This window comes from Cotesia typhae, unplaced genomic scaffold (genome assembly GCF_013202065.1).
Source record: "Cotesia typhae breed Kobodo isofemale line unplaced genomic scaffold, CoteBio_Ctyphae contig_23, whole genome shotgun sequence".
NCBI lineage: Eukaryota > Metazoa > Arthropoda > Insecta > Hymenoptera > Braconidae > Cotesia > Cotesia typhae.
The window spans coordinates 3,655,356-3,676,872 of NW_027423729.1; the positions used below are offsets into that span (position 1 = coordinate 3,655,356).

At 28.7% G+C, this 21,517-nt stretch overlaps 7 protein-coding genes and 1 long non-coding RNA gene across 9 annotated transcripts; 6 read left to right on the forward strand and 2 right to left on the reverse strand.

Moving 5' to 3' along the window:
* Window positions 1-1,245: 1,245 nt before the first annotated feature.
* Window positions 1,246-3,402, reverse strand: Fib (rRNA 2'-O-methyltransferase fibrillarin). 2 transcript variants are annotated; one of them, XM_074238792.1, is made up of 5 exons: window positions 3,266-3,402; window positions 2,494-2,879; window positions 2,078-2,251; window positions 1,591-1,836; window positions 1,246-1,502 (listed from the first exon to the last, which is right to left on the reverse strand). In XM_074238792.1, exons 1-5 carry the CDS (start codon window positions 3,276-3,278, stop codon window positions 1,332-1,334), a joined length of 990 nt encoding a protein of 329 aa, XP_074094893.1. In that variant the 5' UTR covers window positions 3,279-3,402; the 3' UTR covers window positions 1,246-1,331. The 2 variants fall into 2 exon arrangements, with proteins under 2 accessions (XP_074094893.1, XP_074094894.1); XM_074238793.1 differs by having other exon boundaries at window positions 3,275-3,387.
* A 120-nt stretch (window positions 3,403-3,522) lies between these two features.
* LOC141524769 (uncharacterized) lies at window positions 3,523-6,548 on the forward strand. Its single transcript, XM_074238834.1, has 7 exons — window positions 3,523-3,797; window positions 3,933-4,043; window positions 4,216-4,391; window positions 4,490-4,759; window positions 4,831-5,038; window positions 5,120-5,325; window positions 5,459-6,548. The coding sequence occupies exons 1-7, from the start codon at window positions 3,765-3,767 to the stop codon at window positions 6,393-6,395; spliced, it is 1,941 nt and encodes a 646-aa protein (XP_074094935.1). The 5' UTR covers window positions 3,523-3,764; the 3' UTR covers window positions 6,396-6,548.
* A 100-nt stretch (window positions 6,549-6,648) lies between these two features.
* Pqbp1 (poly-glutamine tract binding protein 1) lies at window positions 6,649-8,365 on the forward strand. The gene is made up of 6 exons (XM_074238837.1): window positions 6,649-6,847; window positions 7,069-7,181; window positions 7,275-7,450; window positions 7,527-7,707; window positions 7,882-8,027; window positions 8,107-8,365. The coding sequence occupies exons 1-6, from the start codon at window positions 6,775-6,777 to the stop codon at window positions 8,297-8,299; spliced, it is 882 nt and encodes a 293-aa protein (XP_074094938.1). The 5' UTR covers window positions 6,649-6,774; the 3' UTR covers window positions 8,300-8,365.
* Window positions 8,366-8,510: 145 nt separating this feature from the next.
* LOC141524771 (uncharacterized) lies at window positions 8,511-11,504 on the forward strand. Its single transcript, XM_074238836.1, has 6 exons — window positions 8,511-8,886; window positions 8,977-9,263; window positions 9,671-10,296; window positions 10,376-10,480; window positions 10,578-10,739; window positions 11,367-11,504. Exons 1-6 carry the CDS (start codon window positions 8,792-8,794, stop codon window positions 11,436-11,438), a joined length of 1,347 nt encoding a protein of 448 aa, XP_074094937.1. The 5' UTR covers window positions 8,511-8,791; the 3' UTR covers window positions 11,439-11,504.
* Window positions 11,495-13,064, reverse strand: LOC141524775 (uncharacterized). The gene is made up of 3 exons (XR_012478757.1): window positions 12,926-13,064; window positions 12,648-12,856; window positions 11,495-12,099 (listed from the first exon to the last, which is right to left on the reverse strand). It is a non-coding gene; the product is annotated as an uncharacterized LOC141524775 (long non-coding RNA).
* A 271-nt stretch (window positions 13,065-13,335) lies between these two features.
* On the forward strand, window positions 13,336-16,665 carry Not (ubiquitin carboxyl-terminal hydrolase nonstop). The gene is made up of 6 exons (XM_074238835.1): window positions 13,336-13,470; window positions 14,107-14,239; window positions 14,323-14,538; window positions 14,623-15,037; window positions 15,097-15,663; window positions 15,738-16,665. Exons 1-6 carry the CDS (start codon window positions 13,351-13,353, stop codon window positions 15,793-15,795), a joined length of 1,509 nt encoding a protein of 502 aa, XP_074094936.1. The 5' UTR covers window positions 13,336-13,350; the 3' UTR covers window positions 15,796-16,665.
* A 120-nt stretch (window positions 16,666-16,785) lies between these two features.
* On the forward strand, window positions 16,786-18,036 carry LOC141524774 (odorant-binding protein 22-like). The gene is made up of 6 exons (XM_074238838.1): window positions 16,786-17,076; window positions 17,158-17,236; window positions 17,318-17,406; window positions 17,527-17,641; window positions 17,724-17,791; window positions 17,863-18,036. The coding sequence occupies exons 1-6, from the start codon at window positions 17,008-17,010 to the stop codon at window positions 17,878-17,880; spliced, it is 438 nt and encodes a 145-aa protein (XP_074094939.1). The 5' UTR covers window positions 16,786-17,007; the 3' UTR covers window positions 17,881-18,036.
* A 294-nt stretch (window positions 18,037-18,330) lies between these two features.
* Mh (DNA-dependent metalloprotease SPRTN) lies at window positions 18,331-21,516 on the forward strand. The gene is made up of 5 exons (XM_074238960.1): window positions 18,331-18,749; window positions 19,040-19,200; window positions 19,273-19,381; window positions 19,539-19,658; window positions 19,746-21,516. The coding sequence occupies exons 1-5, from the start codon at window positions 18,663-18,665 to the stop codon at window positions 21,366-21,368; spliced, it is 2,100 nt and encodes a 699-aa protein (XP_074095061.1). The 5' UTR covers window positions 18,331-18,662; the 3' UTR covers window positions 21,369-21,516.
* Window position 21,517: the final 1 nt, after the last annotated feature.

Below are 21,517 nucleotides of genomic sequence, written 5' to 3' on the forward strand. Positions count from 1 at the left end.
ATCAAGACCTTTCATTTGAATACCCACATCAATTTTTCATATATTTATATATATATGTATATATGAAAAATATATGAAATTGCATGTGGATACTCAAATGAAAGCTTTTGATGAGTGTAACATCAGGATGAGCTTATATTTTTTAAAACGTCAATATTTAAGAAATTACAGTGCAATTTAACAATATTGTACCATGACAACTACCTTAAATAAAAACGGTACCTCAAGAATTTTGTGCTTCTTCTCGTATTCATCGATCGAATGCCTCAGTTCTTTAACTTCGTGGTCTTTAACTTTTAATTCGATATCTTTGGTGGCGAGAATCCATTTCAGATCATTCAATGTCTTCTTAGTCAAGTTTAACTTTTTTTGAATATTGTCAATCCAATCGTGAAACTTTACCAAAATGTTCATGATGATCATCTTTAAATATAATTAAAAAATTAATTAAGAAAATATTACTAAATTATTCAAAAAAAAAAAAAAAGAAACCTTTAATTCGTGTTCATGACTTCCAGCTAAATTTGCCAAGGCTGCAGATGCTTCTTGAATATTTTCTATCGCTCCATTTATTAAATCATCAACATCTTGATGATACCTATTTATCGATAATAATATTAATTATCAAAGAATTATATTGTATTTTTTTATTGTTAAATGAAACTACTTATTGAATTGTGCGGCATCAGGTTCGACTTCAGTCTGATCTTCGTCTACTTCAACTCCCGACTGCCCAACATTAGCTTTAGCTTTGGATAGTTTATCACTTTTATCTTCAATTTGTTTATCATCTTCTTCAACTTTAATTTTATTTTTTCCCGATGAACCAGCTTGATTTTTTCCATCAGTCAAATTATTTTTATTCTTATCATCTTTATCACTTTTAAAATAACTACGATGCGGTAATTTGTCCAGTATTTTTTCCCACTTTAAAAAAGTATTTTGGAAGCAAGGGGTCTTATCCATTAAACCAAGTAACTATCCTATTTTATAAATATTAAAATATAGTTCACATTTTGTTTACGTAAATTAAAACAAATGAAATTAATCAAACATTAATATTTCATTAACTTTAATTTTATTTCATAAATTTACATAAAATCAATGTAAAAAATTGCTTCTTATCCTAATAGCTTTTTAGTCAACCTACAGATATTTTTAAGTCAACCAATAAAAAAATATTATTTTATTGACTTTAATTAATATTTTTTGATGGGATATTTAAAAAAATAATAATGATTGTAATGTGATTTACAAAAGCCTTTGTTTTTTTATTTTTTTTTTTCTTTAATAATTATATCCTTAAATTAATCTTAAAAATTACACAAGATTCAAGCGGCATTTTTAGGTGGGGGCCTAAAAACACCGACAACTACCGCGTGATCTCTTTCGTATGGTTCAAGAGTTATTTGCTCTTGAGGTTTTAATTTATCGGCGACAAGTTTATTGACTTCTGACTGAAATACTGCTTCTGGTTGAGCTGTAGAATCTATACAACTAGCCTAAAATAAATAAAAATAATTCGATTAATAAATAGAAGCAAATAAAAAATTTTTTCTCCAATTATAAAAAATAAATATAAATATTTACCTTAATAGAAATAACGTAGTGTCCGCCGTTCTTTAGGAAATATTGAGCGTTAAGACTAACTATTCTAGCCTGGTCAGGTTGAGCAACATCAGCAAAAACAGTGTCCACCATACCAACTAACATTCTGTACTTGTGTGGATGTCTGGCATCTTCAATTATCGGGATAATGTTTGTTCGTTTTTTAGCGACGTTGATAAGATCTCTGCCAGATCTGTGAGAGAATTCTACTGCGTAAACAAGACCTTCCTGTAAATTAAAGAGTATAAATAAATAATTGTCAGCAAACCGCTAACTGATCTATAAATTTATGTGTTATAAAATACACAAGTGTCGTATGCGCGTATAATCAATTAAATAAATAACTTTAACCAATAAAATAAGCATACTTTTTATCTAGCATCACTTCGACACCAAGTGAGTAAGAATGGACTCACGTGGCTCTAATGTATGCCTAAGTAATTATTTTTTTTTTAAATATGACTCTTACCGGTCCAACAATGTCAGCGACGTGAGAAACAGTTGTTCCAGAAGCGGCTCCTAAGTACAAAACTTTGCTTCCAGGTGGCATGTGAATTTGATCAACTCCACCGAGAATCGCAGCGGCCAACTTTGATCTAAATGGATTCCATACTCTGTACTCAATTTTTTCTCCGTTTTCACCCTGGAATAATTGAATTTTCAATTAAAATTAAGTTAGCAAAGATCTAAAAATTTTTGAATTTTTTTTTTTTTATTGAAAAAATTATTATTATTAAAAATTTTTTAAAAATTTAATTCGTAAAAAAAACTTGGAAAATTGTAAGTGCAATTTAAAAAAAAAATATTTTTTTGGAAGAAATTTACTTGCTAAAGAAAATTAAAAAATTGTCAAAAATAATAAAATTAAATTGAAAAAATAATTACATCAACACTGATTCTCTTTTCTCCATAGACTTCAGAGCCAGGTACCAAGTTCAGGGTAACAAGCGCATCTTCCTTGCCTCGGGCGATGAATACGCCTTCGTGACGATGTGGCTCGACAACGACTGTTTTTCCGCCTTTGAATCCACCTCCTCCTCTGCCTCCACGTCCTCCTCTACCTCGTGGTGTTCCTCGTCCACCACCACCAGATCCACCACGACCTCCGCCACCACGTCCACCAAAACCTCCTCCACCACGTCCACCAAAACCTCCTCTACCGCCACTTCCTCCACGTGGAGTTCCGCGACCACCGCCGAAGCCTCCACGGCCTCCGCTACCGCCTCCTCGTCCTCTAAAACCGCCACCACCGCCTGCAGCTGGTGAAAATCCTGAAATTTTATTTTTTTATTAATAACAAGAAAAATAACAATTTAAAATTTAATAATTTAATTATTTGATAATAAAAATGTGATTGTTAGAATAAATTTTAAATCACATGGCGAAATTTTTTAATAACTCCAAAACAATAACAATATTAATCAAAATATTTACAGTCAATAAATTAATCAAGTAAATAAAAAAAAATTTATAAAAATTTCCACTGATATAAATTTGTAATAATTTGAAATTCGATTTGAATAACGACCATGTGGATTTTATTTAGGTTAGCGGCAAGTAGCCGCGTGGAAAAATTAAATAATTAATGTAAGTAAATAAAAAAATTATTAAAATTTATGAAAAAATAATTAATTAAAACTAGTTATATATGAAATACCTGGTTTACCCATTTTTTATGTTGATCAACAGATAAATAATCGCTTTAATAAACTTATAACCAGTAAAACTTTTTCACATGTACACGGTAACGCGGTAACGAACAAGACTACAAGAGACTTGCCTCAATGTTCACTTACGGAAGTTAGCTCACCGGCCATCTTTTTCCGCCCTCTCCGCTTGATAAAATCGATTTCTTGAGTATCGATAACTCGAAAGAAAAGTCGATTGTCACTTCCGATATTTAAAAAAAAGTTACATGTTTTTGTTATGATATAAGTAAATATTTAAAGCACTGTTAATTGTTAAATATTCTTTTGGAGATTTTTAAATACATTTTTTAAACTTCAAATTTGATATTAATTAAAGAATTTCAATCAATGTTTTTTAAAATTGTTGATTATATGTTAATAAATGTTGTAAATAACCTCTAGAATCTACATATAGATTTTATGGAATTTATTGGTTAAAAATAAATTTTTTTTTAATAATTTTAAATTATGGATGAAGATTTTGATGATGTTGTCATCGAGGTAATTTTTTAATTTTTTTCTTACTTTACCTGGTTTGGAGTTTTTTTTTTCTTTTTTTTTTTTTTTTTTAGTTATAGGTTATTGTTTACAATTTATCATTGTTATTTAATAATTAATTAACTTTTTATTTTTTAGGGTAGTGATTTACACAAAGCGTTGACGGATGTAGGATTCACTGACTTTGAATGTACTTATGTAGATAGAAAAGATTTTAATGAAATCGAAGAATTTCCGATGATTGTTGAGGTAAATTAGAATTTAATTATTAGACGTATGATCTTTTAATGTTCTTATAAACTTTTTATAACAATAAATTTAGCTATTACTTTACAATTTTCTATGATATTAAAATTATTGACAATTTTTTAATTTTCTTTAAACTTTAACTTTTAAAAAATGTATTTCTTTTTGTGTCTAGGAAACATCAAAAATTAATTATTCATGGAGAAATTTTTTTATGAGCCTAAAACAGCCAAGAAAAAATAGCTATGGAGCACAAGAACTTGAGATTATCTTAAAATTACAGCCGTTATTAGACGATCATACATTAAGTATTCAAAATATTTTGAAAGATAAATCTCCAAATAGACTGAGGTAATTTTAAAAAATATTAGGTTGATATAATTCTAAATACATTCATGAACAATGTTTTTAATACTTACTAAAGAAAATTATTAAAAATTTATTTGCAGGTACTCGTTATGGTCATCAATTATTTTTTCTTCAGCAATCGCAAGTACTCTAGCCTACCAGCAATTAAGAATTCCTGTGATTGTAACTTGCTCTGTAATATCCAGTAGTTTAATATATAGCCATTACTGTAAAAAATCAAGACTTGACATTCTTGAAAATTTAGTATCGATTCAAAATAATATTTATTTGCAATACAAGAAAATATTAAAAATACTGAAGAATAATTTTTGTATCAAAATGACTAGTAATAAGTCTCAAAAAAAATTCAGGTATTTAAAATAATTAATACATATGAATGATTCAATTGTATGAAGATTAATAATTTAAATAATATTCCCAGTGATTTAGAAGTACTGAGAATAAAATATCTATTACCAATGTGTGAAACTTTTACAAATTCAATAGAAGTAATTTCACATTCATACTACAAAATATCATTGTGTATCATGAAATTACTCTCTAAATCATCGGATAGTAAAAATTTATTTACTAATTTTGATGAAGATACTTTTAATATCAACGGAGAGATCACTTACGAAAGACTCAAGGTAATTTCATTATTTTCAAAGTTTAAAATACTTATGTTAAAAATAAAAATTAATACGTAACTTGCATTAAATTTTTTACAGCAATTTTATTACATGTACATTTTAGTTCAATCAGATATGATGAATCTCTTGGCTCTCCTTCATCAAAATGACTTAAAGAATCATCAATATTTAGCCAATAAAATAACTAAATTTTTATTAAAGTTATTGAAGCCTTACAGTGACAAATTGAATAAAATTATTGAAGAATATAAAGGCAATACTAAACAAGTCTATCATCAATTAAAGTAAGTATTTTATTTTAATTTTATTAATAATTAATTTCCATTTTTTTTCCATTAATTCCAACCACCTGTGATTTTTCGTATTATTAATAATTAATTTTTTATTGTTGTAATAAAATTTATTATTTTAATCTAGAAAATCAAATGTAACAAAGTGGCAAGATTTGTACATAAATGTAGACTTACTATCCCGGAAAATTCAGTCAGCTTACAACAATATTTCATCGATTGTTGACAATCTTGATGACTGCGCAGACTGTGAGGAGACTGATGAATTTTTAAAATGTCTGATGGAAAAAATAAACAACGTTTACAAAGAAATTGACACTGCAAGAAATTTCGCTGAGTTTAATAGACTGCTTGTAGGTAAATTTTTGAATAAATCTGTAAAGTCTAAAGACGAGGATAAAGTACCAGAGATAGCTGAGGTTGAAAGAGTTCCAGTAGTGTTTGATGAAGACCCGCAAATTATTGACGAAGTGTTTGAAGAATATATCAAAGAAGAGTATTTAAAACCACTTTATCAGGACAATGATGCAGATTCGCTTGAGCGTGCTAAGCTGGATAAACTTCTTGCGAAAAATTTTATGAGTGAGTTAAAAGAAGTCTTGATTGATAAATATAAGAGTATGTCTGAGCGTGAAGCTCAAGCGCTTTTGAGATATAGAAAAACTCTGAAAGATTTTAAAGATGTAGATGAAGATACTGAAAATATTAAAAAAAATGAGGAAATTATTTCACAGAATGAAGAAGATAAATTTATGGAAAAAGTTAATTTTTCATTGCCACCACCGCCACCTCCATTTCCAATAGAAGATGATAGTTTAGAAACTAAACGACTTAGTCGTCCTCCGATTCCATTACCGCGCTTAGTTAATTTACCTCCAATGAATGATGGAAGAAATAATATTATTGATAATTTGGGGTCGATAATTAATGTTCAAAGTGAAAGATTAATAAATATGACTCGTGGAATAAAATTTCCTGCTTTTATTGATGCCGAAGAGACTTTTATGGGGAATGGCGAAAATTCTGACCAAGAAATAATTGATCAAGATAATCAAGAAGACTAATCAATTTTTATGTAATAATTTTTGTAAATTTAAATAAAAAAATAAAAACTGATTTATTTTTAATATGTAATTATACATGTAAAGATGATTAAATAATACATACAATGAATTATAAAAAAGAATAAGGACGTATACCGGCAAAAGGTCGCTTACAAAACGTCATGAGCCACGCGATAATTTCATTTGATTAAATTTAATTTTTTCAAATTATTTCAGTTTAAATAAGGCGCCTTTATTTATATGTAAATGCGCCTTTATTTACGTTTACTACAAATGTTTGGTTGGGATGTTGATAAAAATTGATAATAATTGTATATAATTAACAATTAACACAAAAGTAATAATTTTTTTGTGAAGAAAAAATTTCTTTGTAACAAAAATGCCTCTTCCTGCTGCTTTAGCTGCTAGATTAGCAAAGCGGGGATTAATTTCTAATGGATCTGAAAAAGAAGGTAACCTCTAAATTATTTTATATGACACTGAAATCAAAAGACATTTTACAACTTTTTAAACTTTTATAACAATTAATTTATTGTTAAAGAAATTAAGTAAAAAAATTCCACAAGTATAAATGATAAAAATTAAAAAAACTGTCAAATGTCTTCTGATTTCAGTATTAATTATTTATTAATAATTTTGTAAGTAAAAAAATTATTTGAAAAAATTATTTCAGGTGTTACTGTTACTAAAGAATCGAAAAAAAGAATACACGAAGAAGTTATTGCTGAAGATTATGACAATTTAAAAGATGACATTGAAGAAATTGACTTATCACAAAAATTCATGGTAAGGATTTAGTAAATAAATTTGACTGAATTAATTACTTACTTATTTGCTTTTATAACTCGTATTAATTTTTATTATTTATTTTTAATTTAGGGATACAGCGGATGTCCCAACAAATATAACATTTACCACGAATGTACAAAAAAATGTAAAGAATTGTGGGGAGTCGGAAAATTGCAACCTTCTGAAAAATATTTAAGACTACAAATGAAGTTAATTCATAAGTATCCATTGCCTGAAATATGGAAAGCAGTTTATGATCCTGGCGTGTATGTTTTTTAGTGACTATTATCATTACCGTAAAATTTATAAGTCTGAATAAGATATTTACATATTTATCTGCAGAGGACAGCATTACTACTGGGACCGGTCTTCGGATTTAGTATCATGGTATCCTCCAGGACATCCTAAATGCCAGATATCCCAGCCAGCATCACAATTACGCGAGGAATTACATTTGAAAGCCGCCGACCAGGATGACAACATGTCTAGCGAAGACAGCGGTAGTGACCAAGAAGCTATGGATGTAAGTTATCATAAAAATACTATTATATCAATTAATATGATACTGAGTAAATTAATAATATAGATAATTTTTTATTCACTTAATCTAATAAATAAATTTATTAGTAATTATTAATATTAAGACAATTTAATTAAAATTTAATTATTATTAAAACAATAATTTAATTGACTATAGGTCGATCAGCCACGGTCAAAGAAAGACCATAGACCGCCAACGAGAGATCGGTATCGATCGCGTTCCCATGACAGACGAGGACCAAAGGACAAAAGAGAGCGACCATTAGATCCGATGGATCCAGCTTCTTACAGTGATATTCCAAGGTAATTTATTAAAACTAAAAAAATTTTTTTTTTAATTTAATTAAATATTTAAAATGATAAATTTTAATTTATTTATCAGAGGAAAATGGTCGGACGGACTTGCTCATCATAACGAAGCAAAGACTGGAGCTGATACGACTGCATCAGGACCCTTGTACCAAATGAGGCCTTACCCTAGTCCTGGAGCAGTTCTGAGATCTAATAAGCCGCCAAAACCAGAAATTGAAACATCCAGCAAGCCCAAAGTTTCTTTTCCTGAAGCTCCAGAATAATTTTTATAATTAATTTAAATTAATTAAATAAGAAAAATATACATTACTCACACAATAAAAAAGTTATTCTGTAGTCTATTTTAATGTGTTGAAACTTTTTCTATAAAGTCTATAGAACGTATAGTTTTTATTGAAATATATTATTATTTTACTGAGCATCATGCGTAAAGAGGTGTGAAAAAGTTGAGCGAAGGGTAAATTTTCTGCTGCAGTTAAAAATGCATAAGATGTATTGATTTAAAAAATATTGCATAAAAAATGAACAAGTAGGTGGTGCGTAAGAAGTACGCATTATTAAATCCTAGCAGATCTAAATATATCAGGCATTTGATGAATTTTTTATGTACAAAGCTGCTATAGATTTCAATTTCAAACTCTTCAGTTTTATGCAGAATTATTGTAATCCTCAATAAAAAACAAACAGCGGTACTCTGCTGAAGCATAAAAAAATTCTTAAAAGTTAAATACATTAGTTAGTTGGTTGATTTGACAATGAATGAACAGTTCTCAGGTAAATCTGGAGATTTCGAGCTGACTCCGATACCAACTCACCGAGCAACTTTAGATATTTCATTTATCATAGCCAAGTACTTGAATTTATTGAAAAATAATTTAAGAATTAATAAAAAATAATAGTAATAATAATAATAATAATAATATTGTAATAAAATTTTTAGAGCTCTCGGTTATTTTACTTACGATCGACCATTTCTTCATCTTCGTATTTTCAATTTTGTCTGTCTAATCGTCAATTGGAGCATCGGATTGGCCTATTGTCTTTCAAACGTCGCTGATATTATTGTTAATTATAATAATCTTGATTATGTTTCCAATAATTTGGGATATCTTGCTCCGATGATTACAACTTTTGCGAAAGTATTCACTTTATACCTCTCGCAAGATCGGATAAAACGCCTGATTGAAAAGGTCCACTCACCGATAAAGGTACTAAAATTCTCATCAGGTAAGAATTTTTATTTATTATTAGTATCTCTAAAATATTTATTTTAATTGAGCTACATTGGGAGAAAAAATTTGCTTAAAAAAATAAGCATTATGAAGAAAAATTAATTTTTTCTGAATAAAATAAATAAAAATTATTCTTACAGTAAATTTCTTGTGGAAAAAAAGTTTTTATAAATTGAAAAAAAAAAAAAAAAAAAAAAAAATTAAATAGACAACTTGTGAATTATTATTCCAAATTATTTTTTCCCAAATTTTAGATTTCTTCAGTTAAAAAATAAAATTGTTTAAAATTAATTATTTATTACAATATTGCTAATTTTTTTAATAAAAAATTTTTTTCTCTCAATATGCAACTATTAATTTCCATCAAAATTAAATTAACATTATACATTATATAATATCTAGATACGGGTGTGTTAACAAATATCTGTACTGCTATTTTTTATCAAAATTTTGATTATTGTCTATTCAATGGTGTAACAATCAGCGTGACATACGTAACATTTTTTGCAATACCAAGAGGAGAAAATGAATTGCCACTACGTGGAACTTTTCCATTTGATGTCAGTGAATTTCCATTACACCAATTGGCATATTTTATTCAAATTTACACGATATATGTCGGCTGTATTTGGGTTCTTGTTTTCGACACAACAGTTCTGGGATTAATAAGATGGATATACGTCCAATTAATCATCCTAAAATCTAATTATCGTCATTGCAGCGTAGAGTCATATGCTCGTTCTAACTTTACAGTTACTCCTGAAGTATATAACAAGATTTTAGATTACAATTGGTTCACCTTAGACAAGGAAAAAGAATCCGAAATTCATACATTCGTTGCTTTTACAAAAGAAGAAGCTTACGTTGAAAAAGATTCTCATGCATTGAGATTAAAGACATGCCTGAAACATCATCAACGTCTTATTTTAAATGTTGACGAGTGTAATGACACATTTAGCGCTGTATTGTTTGGAATGATAGCTGCTAACTTCTTTCTAGTTTGTCTCAATCTTTTTTTAGCTGTTTTGGTAATTTATACTTAACATTCAATAGAAAAATACATGTACAACGTTAATAAATAACTTATCATTTTTTTTTTAACAATAGTGTATGAGAGATCCAGTTAAATTTTTCCGGTACTTGGTCATGATGGGTACTGGCTTACTTCATCTATTATTTTGGTGCCTCTTCGGTAACGAATTAATGAAACAAGTATGTATATATTTCATAAATTTTGTTACTGCATTAATATAACAAATCAGGATGGCTAAAAAAAAGAATGAATAATAAAATTAATTTACTTTTTCAGGGAGAGTCTATATACAGAAGTATATATGAATCTAGATGGGAAGAACATTTACATAATCGTCAAATTAAACAATATATGGTTAATGCTTTACTTATAGGACTCAAACCATTAACAATATCAGCTGGAACGTTTTTCATTTTTTCAATGGATACTTACCTATCGGTAAATTTAATATTTTTCGTCGTTTTAACAATAAAATTAAACCTACACGGAAAAAACAAGATGACACTGGATGTCATTCTAAATTATACTTAGTGAAAAATTTTTTTAGATAGTAGCTAGTATAAAATCCAGATTACAATGAGTATAATCCAGATATCACTCAGTATAATCTGGATTATACTAGCTACTAACTGAATTTTTTTTTCACCACAGATATCACTGATTATAATCTGGAATGATATCCAGTGTCATCTTGTTTTTTCCGTGTAGGCTTCATCATCCGGTTCCAAGCTGGACTTCCACACCAAACGCACCTTACTCCTCCGCTACTTCAGCCAGACTACCTCTCACGATACCCCTCCTTTACATTCATGCCACATGCGCTCCACTCAGTGATATCTGTGGTGAAAAAAATTTCAGATAGTAGCTAGTATAATCCAGATTATACTGAGTGATATCTGGATTATACTAACTACTATCTAAAAAATTTTTTTCACTCAGTATAATCTAGGATGATATCCAATGTCATCTTGTTATTTCCGTGTATACCACTACTGTAATGCTACATGAAATGTAATATTACAGACTTTACTTGTACTAATCAATTTAATTTTTTTTTTTTTTTAGGTCATACAGAAGTCCTATTCATACTTTGCGATCCTGAATACTGTTATAGACAAAGAAGAATACGATGTATAAAATTATTAATTTATTCTTTACTGAGTTTATACATGAAATTATATTAATACTTCACAAAAATTTTTTAATCTGTGGTTTTATTTTATCTTTTGGTTTTGTAGAACCAAAAGGGCATATAAAAAAATTATCTTATAGTAATTAAGTTCGAATGAAAAATATTAGAACTCTAGTCAGTTACAAGTATATGTATATATATTATCGTTGGAATTATAATTTGATGATCGCTATTTAAATGGCTTGATAAAATAAAATACCAACACGAACTACTGAAGTTAAAGAATCATTTTAATTCGGTGTTAATCAACCAGACGCTCCTGTACACCCTGCAGGTCTTTTAACATATTTTTCTTCTCTCTGGAAAGAAAAATAGCATACACACCTTGGGCAGTAAATAAAAAATATTTAGAATGTATAGTTTTTATTGAAATATATTATACGTAAAGAGGTGTGAAAAAGTTGAGTGAAGGGTGAATTTTCTGCTGCAGTTAAAAATACATAAGATGTATTGATTTAAAAAATATTGCATAAAAAATGAACACGTATGTAGTGCGTAAGAGGTACACATTATTCAATCCTAGCAGATCGAAATATATCAGGCATTTGATGAATTTTTTATGTACAAAGCTGTTATAGATTTCAATTTCAAACACTCCACTGTAGTCTGTAAAAGTAAAATAAAATTTTTTTTGTAATTCATCACAATTATTTTTGCTAATTAAATGTACTTGATAGTATAATTACCTAGAGACGGGCAAAGGGAATGATGATATTAAAGTTAGCAGTAACTTGATAATTCTTAAATTTTATTTAACAAATAAATTTTTTATTCTGAAAAATTATTTTGAAAAAAATGGAATTGTAGTTTTTAAAAATTTCTAAATGTCAATTTTTTTTATAAATTGTTTTTTTGCCATTATTTATTTCTTACAAAAATTCTTAAAATTATTAATTATCTGCTAAGTTAATTTTCATCTAAAAAAAAATTTTTTTAATCAAAAATTTCTAAAAATTTTGAAATGTCAGCTAACTTAATTTTCATAAAAAATTTATAAAAAAAATTGACTTTTAGAAATTTTAAAAAACTACAAATGGAATTTTTTAAAAAGAATTTTTTCAAAGAAATTTATTTGTTAAAAAAAAAATAAAAAAATTGTCAAGTGACAACTAACTTTTAGACAGTTAATTAAAATTTAATATAAATATAAATACATGTATTGTATTGGCTCAACGGCTGACTGCTGCTGTTGCGGCTCCTGACTTTGCTGCAGTAACCGGCTGATTCTGTTGGGCTCGTATCGCTCGAGTAACTCAACGTCTACAAGCTGCATAACTTGTAAGTAGTTACATACAGTACATACATTTATACATATAGTAGTATTAAAACCAAAAACGCACATCTGTGATCAGTGATTAGTGCACTGAAAATAAAGTATATATAAAATTAAATAACCCCCAACTTCTTCTGTCTTAGGCTTAGCAAATCTAACCTCAACAAAGCATGGAAAAATGATGATAAAATAATAAAAGGGTAACGAGCTGTGGAGAAAAAAAAAGCAAAGCCAAAAGTGTTAAGGGCTCACGAGGTTTTCCATGTCAACGATACGCGTTATTCTTCCAAGGCCAACGTGCTACGCCCTGCGTGAAAACAATTATTTTTTTAAGTACTCATATTCGTTTTATAAACAAAAGTGTAAACAATCTCATCGTCTTATTCCGGCCAGTGCTGATAATTTAACGAAACAATTATTTTTTAAAACTGTCAAAAGTAAGACTGGTAGAGGTTACGGCTACAATCAACAACTGGCTGTTTTGGAAGGTAATACTCAGCAAGCTGAAGGTTTAACTCTAGGAGAAAAAATTTACATTAAATCTACAAGTCTGAGTCCCAGTCCAAGGCACACTTTGGACTGAGATGAGCGACCATGGCTGCATACACTTGAATAATTTTAAAGCTGCTAAAGGAATACAACCTTACAAAGTTATACACTCGTATTTTGTAACCAGTACCTCAGCAGAGGCGCGTATCAGAAAGGTACTGTTGTTTTTATTATTATATTTTTATTGTTGCATTTTTTACTACAAGCATTGGTGGTAAAAGTGTTTAAACATCTTATGATAATAATAAAATTATTTTTTATAACAATATAATTTTTTTCTTACTTTTTCGAGCGACTTTTATCATTTTTCACTTTTATAAATTTTCATATCAAAAATATTTATAAAAAAAAATTATGATACTGAAATTAAGAAACATTTGATCATTTTTATAATTTTTTTAACAAAAAAATTATAGCAAGAAAATTTTATTTAAAAATTTCATCTTTAGAAGCTCTGAAAAATTATAAATGATATTTTTATGAGTAATTTTCTATGCCTAATTTATTTTTTAAGCAAAATCAAAAGATTGTCAAGTGTCTGCTAACTTCAGCCTCATAAAAAATTAAATTACAAGTCTTAGGTATACATTTGTGCGTGAATGTATAAATCCTTAAATCATCATAAATTGATTATTGGTGAGAATGATGTGAAATCATGAAACGGATCAAATTAAAGTCAAGACTTTTTTAACGATATCAAATTTAATCATAAAAAACCATTTTATCGTATAAATACACTGACCAAAAAATTTTACTTATTCTCTTAATAATAAAGATAATTATAATTACAGGCTGTGAGCTGTTTGTGTCACACTTGTAAGTCATACAAGGATCGCCTACACTCTTGTTTACATTGTATATTTTTTGGTTGTTATGTCAAAGGACACATACAGGAACATGCCAAAACGAAAAAACATTTTTTAGGTATGGTAACTTTTTTTATTTTCATATTTTTAAGATTAAGGATTTAATCTAAATTATAATTTAATAATAATAATAAATTACAGCTGTTGATTTGTGTTACGGAAATATATTGTGCTTCCAATGCGGCGATTACGTATATGATCGTGAATTGCTGACTGTCGCTAAAGCACAATGGAGCGAGTCAGCAAAATCATTGTCTTTAGGAGAATTTTATCGCGCTTGGGAACCAACGCAAGTAGAGGCCGATTTATTGAGAAAACATCCAAGACGTCGACGGGTTGTAGAAAATTCAACAATTGGTTATTATTATTTTTTTGTATTAATATTTTTACGCAGCGAAATTAAAAAAAAAAATTTTTTTTAACTAAGTGATTTTTTTACAGGTTTGAGAGGCTTGATAAATTTAGGAAGTACATGTTTCATGAACTGCATTGTCCAAGCACTGACTCATACTCCATTGCTACGAGATTATTTTCTCGCGGACCGTCATCACTGCCCGCAGCCCAGTCGCTGTCTAGTTTGTGAAGTATCACACTTGTTTCAGGAATTTTACTCTGGTAGTAAGGCACCTTTGACGCTCCACAAGCTCCTACATTTGATATGGACCCACGCGAGGCATCTAGCTGGTTACGAACAACAAGACGCTCATGAATTTTTTATAGCGACTCTAGATGTTTTGCATCGACACTGCGAAGCTGCTCCAATTCTTGTAAAAGACAACCCTCATCACTGTAACTGTATTATCGATCAAATATTTACCGGTGGATTGCAAAGCGACGTTGTTTGTCAGTCTTGCAAGTAAGTTATCGTTAAGAGATTTATTTTAATTGGACTACAAAAAATTTTTTATTTTTCAGTGGAGTCTCTACAACCATCGATCCGTTCTGGGATATATCTCTAGATCTAGGCCCAACAGCCGGTGCTTCTGGTGCAGACTCAAATGGCCCACCCACATCCCTACTCGACTGCTTGGAGCGTTTTACCCGCGCAGAACACTTGGGCTCTAGTGCCAAAATAAAATGCAGCAAGTGTCAGACCTATCAGGAGAGCACTAAGCAACTAACTATGAAGCAGCTGCCAATCGTTGCGAGTTTTCACCTCAAACGTTTCGAACACTCCAGTATTCAGGACAAAAAAATTTCAACCTTCATTTCATTTCCTGAACAACTGGATATGACGCCTTTCATGTCTCACCGGCGTAATGGCAACAACAACAGTGCAGCTATTGAAAGGCTACAAAAAAATGGCGAGGATACTGCATTCAGTGATAATAGATATTCTTTGTTTGCTGTTATTAATCATGAAGGATCTTTAGAAACCGGTCATTACACAGCTTTCATTAGACAGCAACGTGATCAGTGGTTCAAGTGTGATGATCATTTAATCACTAGAGCCAGGCTTAAAGATGTTTTAACCAGTGAAGGGTGTGTATTATAAAACCAGTCTTTAGAAAAAATAAATATAAAAAATTGATAATATTATTATTATTTTGTTTCAGGTACTTATTGTTTTATCACAAACAAATTCTTGAGTACAGTCGTAGAAGTAAAGTATGAAGAATTGATTACTGTATAATTAATTTATTTATTTTGTCTATAATACTGATGATGATAATAATGATTTTTTGTTTATTTTGTTATAATTTTGAATAGTTGAGTTAATTGATCGCGATGATAGTTTATTCGCTGTACTGATTTATTGCCGATTATTAAGATGAATTAATTTTTTTAACGCTTACAATTTATGAAGAGTGTTTATAATAATCATGTAAATTTAACTAACAAAAAAAAAAAAAAAAAAAAAAACCTCGAAGGAAAAATAACGCGCATACAATAATGAATATAAATATTTAAAATAAAAGTCACGTTATATTTATACAAATATATATAGATAACTATATTTTTAATTACCGGATAATTGATGATTTTTTTGATGTTCAAATGATAAAGTTAAACGTAAACTACTATACTGTAATCAATGAGTTATTTGCGCGCTATGGTAATTGATCGAGAATAAATAGGTTTAAGATTAGCTCAATTTTTAAAGACGATCCTATCTTTTATAAATCACCGACTGTTGATCTATAATTGTCAAGAATTAAATAATAAATATAAATTTTCCTTCCCTTTGCCATTATAAATCACACTTTGATCTACCGGGGATAGGTTTTGCACATTTACGATAATTTAGCAATAATCATTTATTTCTTTCCAATCAAAGACTGCAGAATTATAGATTAATTAATTTTTTTTTTTTTTTCATCTGTTGGATGAGCTGTGTCGGCTATCCTTGGTCAGATCATTTTTTGTACAAATTAAATAAAACAATACGGATAAAATGAAGAAAATTGTTTTTTATCCTTGCGATGTACTTTGCCTGACTGTGTACAATAAATGAATGTTTAAAAATATATATATAATTATTTATTAGACTCGTTATTATTTTCTAAACTATAATGAAGGAGTTTAAAATTTATAATTACATTTTGATGTTTCTTAAATTCCTAAGTTATGCTGAGTGTTATACGTAATACTGAATAATAAATACGTCTGTCGATGAATTTAAAAAAATTATAGATTTATTGGGACATTGATTATTTTTAATAACGTAGAATTAATCTTACGTAGCAAAGACGACATCCGAATCTACGGATGAGTAAATAGCGCAACAATCCATCAGACCATTCAATTCGAAGCATATTTTTCTAAATCAATCTTTTAAAATTTGTATTTCTTCGGAGCTATTTATTTTTTTTTCTCTGAAAAACAATGAGTAAAGTTTATTTTTGTTCATTTGCGTTAGCTTTTCTATTTTTTGAATTATCAAATGTAGATGCTGTAAGTAACATATATTTGATATTTAATTTGCGATGTGAATTACTAATTACACTAAATTTATTATCAATTTAAATTATTCAGAAATTATCGATTAGTCAAATGAAATCAATTGCTAAACCATGGAGTCAAAAGTGTGCTAGTAAAATAGGAACCAGTCAAGGTTTGTTTTGTTTCATTTTTTATAGATTTATAAAATTTTTAATTTTTTTATTAAATATATATTATATAAAATCACTTATAGAATTACTCGAAGCTCACCGAAGAGGAGAATTCCCAGAAGATCAGACATTGATGTGTTATCTTCTGTGCAACGCTAAAATGGCTAAAATTGTAAGGATTTTTTTTATAATATTAAATTTTATTAAAATTTTTCCATAATAATTTATTTGTCGTAGAAAGCCAAAAAATTGACATACGCAATAATATAATAATATGGTTTTATTTTTTCAGATAGATAAAAATGATCAAATTGACTTAGCTACTGTTAAACAACAACTTGACATAATGGCAGAACAACCAGATGTGGAAAGAATGATGACAGCTTTTAAGACTTGCGCAGATAAAAGTAAACATACTTAAAATCTTCAGTTTTATAATTAAGTAGTATTATCTGTTACATATTTGTTATATTTTTTTTTATTCTTCAGTGACAGCTACTGATCCTTGTCGGCTGGCATATGAGTACTCACAATGCTATTACGATATGGACCCAGAGGTATTACTTTATTATAATTAGATAATTGATTATACAAACTAACATTAAAATTTTTTATTTTTTTTTTTCAGATATACATGTTCTCATAACAGCGCACGCTTGTAAATCCTCAAGTTTAGTATTAAATTTTATTGTATTTAGTGACAATAAAATAGTAAAATTTAGAAAATTAAAAAATTTTAACATGAAAAAAAATGTCGATTGTTTTTTTTTTAACCACATAACTTACTTGTTCAAAAAATCCTGTCTTTAAATATTTCCTAAATTTTATTAGCCAATGTAAATTGAGTAAGTTATTAAAAATTAAAATTATTTTGTAAGTAATGTAATAAAAATATTTTTCATTACATTTAGATGACAAAAAATTTATATTTTTCATTCAACTACTTGATTCACTAAAAATTTGAATAGCGCGCCTTAATTTTCACCAATAAAAAATCATTTTTAACGCTTGCGCGCGCATTTTCAATTCTAATGTATATTTTAAAAAACCATCAATTCTTGAGGTTAGTCTATATAAAAGCGGCTAAATGAAAAACCTCCAAATTGACACAAGTAATCGACATAACTGTATAGTTGTTAGTAAGCAATAGTTAATTTTTAAAATTTAACATTCGATAATAATAAAATAAAATAAAATAAAAATTTTAAAAAACATGAAATAATAAAATAAACAGTGTGATTATTAATCCAGTTATTGTATTAATAATGTATAATTATTCATTCAGATATATTTTATTTGTTTATAATTTTAACAACTGGATTTATAGGTTTAGTCATTGTTAATAGATCCGTATCAAGTTTCATATTCAGGGAAGTTTTGTCGTAGATTTTTTAACAGTTTTTTTAATAGTTTCAAAAATTAATAAAAATGACAGATAGATATTTACGAGATTTGGATCCAATAAATAATCAGCATCTCCATGGCATAACAGAAAATGCTGTTTTTCCTGATCACGTAACTATTTTTTTTTTTTTTTTTTTTTTTATGATACTGAAATTAGCTGACAGCTGTCAATTTTTTAAATTCTTATAATAAATCACTTACAATACTAAAATTGCTTCTAAAAATTTTCACTGATAATTTTCTCTAATTTTTACATGTGGAATTTTTTTTATTAAATTTCTTTCATAGCAAATTAATTGTTATAAAATTCTAAAAAAATTTCTAATGTCTGTCAACTTCAGTGTTATTTTTTTTTTCTATACTAAAATTAATTATACGCAACTAAAAATGTTTATTTTCAGTTGAATGAATATGAGTACAAACCAAGAAGTTTAATTGATGAAACACTGGAAATAATAGATCCTACTCCTAATGTTTATACGATGTTTATTCAATTTAATGAAAAATTTTTCTGGAATAAGTTGGATGCTGTTCAGGTGCGATGGAGTAAACGAATGACAACGTAAGTTTTATCATTTACTTGAAGAAAAAAATTACTTCAATCCTTAAAATTATTAATAAAAAATTTTTATAGATGTGCTGGCACATGTTCGTTTCATCCACGTAATCGTGAGTGTGTTATATCTCTGAGTTTGCCATTGCTTAAACTAAGACCTAGAAAGGATTTAGTGGAAACTTTACTGGTATTCTATTATTATTACAAATTATTATATTATTATTATAACAAATTATAGTAAAAAAAATTTATTTTAAAAATTATATAATTAAAAGCTTTAAAAAATAATTTTCTTTATTAAGTAATTAATTAAAAAAATGTCAATTGTTTTATTTATTCAACAGCACGAAATGATTCACGGTTTTTTATTTATCACAAACAATAATCGTGACAGAGATGGCCACGGTCCTGAATTTTGTAAACATATGGAGAGAATAAACCGGGAAGCTGGAACTAAAATCACAGTAATTTTTATTTTTATAAATTAAATTAATGAGATTGTAATTAAATTAATAATTGATAATAATTGATTGAATATTTTTAATTAACAGATTTATCACGACTTTCATGACGAGGTGCGTTTATACCAACAGCATTGGTGGAAATGCGACGGTCCATGTCAAAAACGTCCTCCTTACTTCGGGATAGTTCGCCGTTCAATGAATCGAGCTCCTGGGCCTTCAGACTTCTGGTGGCAAAATCATCAACAGAATTGCGGTGGCAAGTATATAAAAATCAAAGAGCCCGAAAACAAACAACCTACTAAAGGTAAAAGATCTAGTGAGGTCTCCAAAGCGCTTCCGAAACAAAATACTTTAGATAATTTTGTTCAATCCACCAAAACAAGTTCGAGTTCAAGTTCATCATTCTCAAATGATTCACCAAAGAATAAGCCAGGAGGAATTAAAACTATTTCTGGAAATACTAGATCCGTAGGTAGCAAAACTGTAACAGTCAGTAAAGTTGGATCAGGAAGTTTAAATACAAATGGGTCGGAAGGAATTAAAAAACTCGGAACATCAACGAATAATGTTTTTGGTTTCGGAACTGGAGGCCCCGGATCTTCTAGTTTGACTTCATCGCCTCCTCTCGCACCAAAACCTTCAAGAAATCGGGTTAATTCGTCTGGTGTTTTGGGAGGAAGTAACACTGGTAAAAGTATTTTGTTAACTCGCTTTTTGTCACCTCAACCGACAAAATCCAATGCTGAAGAAATAAAACCTAAAACTCCTCCAAAGCAAGATCAAAAAAATCAATTTGGTAATAATGCACCTGAGTGTCCTATTTGCAACAAAATAATTATCGATGAGAATATAAACCAACATATTGACTTTTGCTTAATTTCCAACGATGCAAATTCAGAAGAACCGGCGCAAAAACGCCCAAAAATAACAGAAGAATCAACTCATGAGTGTCCATTTTGTCAGCAAAAATTTGCAGCATCTTTGATTGATATCCATGTAAACGATTGCTTAAATTTAGAAGTGTTGGACAATAATTCTCAGGCAGAAAGATCGCAGACCAGCGATACTTTAAAACCAAGAAATTCATCTGCAGCACCTGAGGATAAACGTATCAATTGCCCGAAGTGTGATAGACGTTTTACCAGCGACAGAATAAATGATCATTTGGATATTTGTTTAAACGAAGTCGGTGACTTAGCATCTAATGACTCTGTTGTCAATCTCACTAATGATGCTGGTGATGTCACGGATTTAACTTTATCGCCAATAAGACCAGTGACTGGCACTGAGGAATGCATTACATGTGGGAGTAGAGTTAGAGTAAGAGAATACAATGATCATATTGAAAAGTGCTTAAAGAAACATCGGGAAAAAATGGAAAGAGATCTTGGTGCTGCTGCTGCTGTTGTTGTTGTTGTCGATGATACTGACTCTCGACCAGGGTGCAGCAAATCTAAGAAAGATAGAAGTACTTATGAATGCTTGGTCTGTAATTCGAGAATTAGCAATGACATTCCATTGAATGAACACTTGGAGATCTGTACGTCGTCAACTTTCGGTGACATGACACTTAATACCAGCGGTAATAATCTTCTTGATGAAGATCCACTCAATATGGAGCACAGATATTCTTGTCCTATCTGTAATCTGATGATTGTTGGTAAAGATATGGCTGAACATGTCGACTGGTGTGTTACTCGTAAAAAATAATTATTTTTTGAAAACATAATTATTATACCTTAAAGTCTGATAAAATATTTGTGTTCTTTGTATTAGTCTTCTTAATTTTTATTGTAACAAATTCAAGTATTACAAGATCTACTATTACTTTTTTGTTTAATTAATAATATTGATAATAA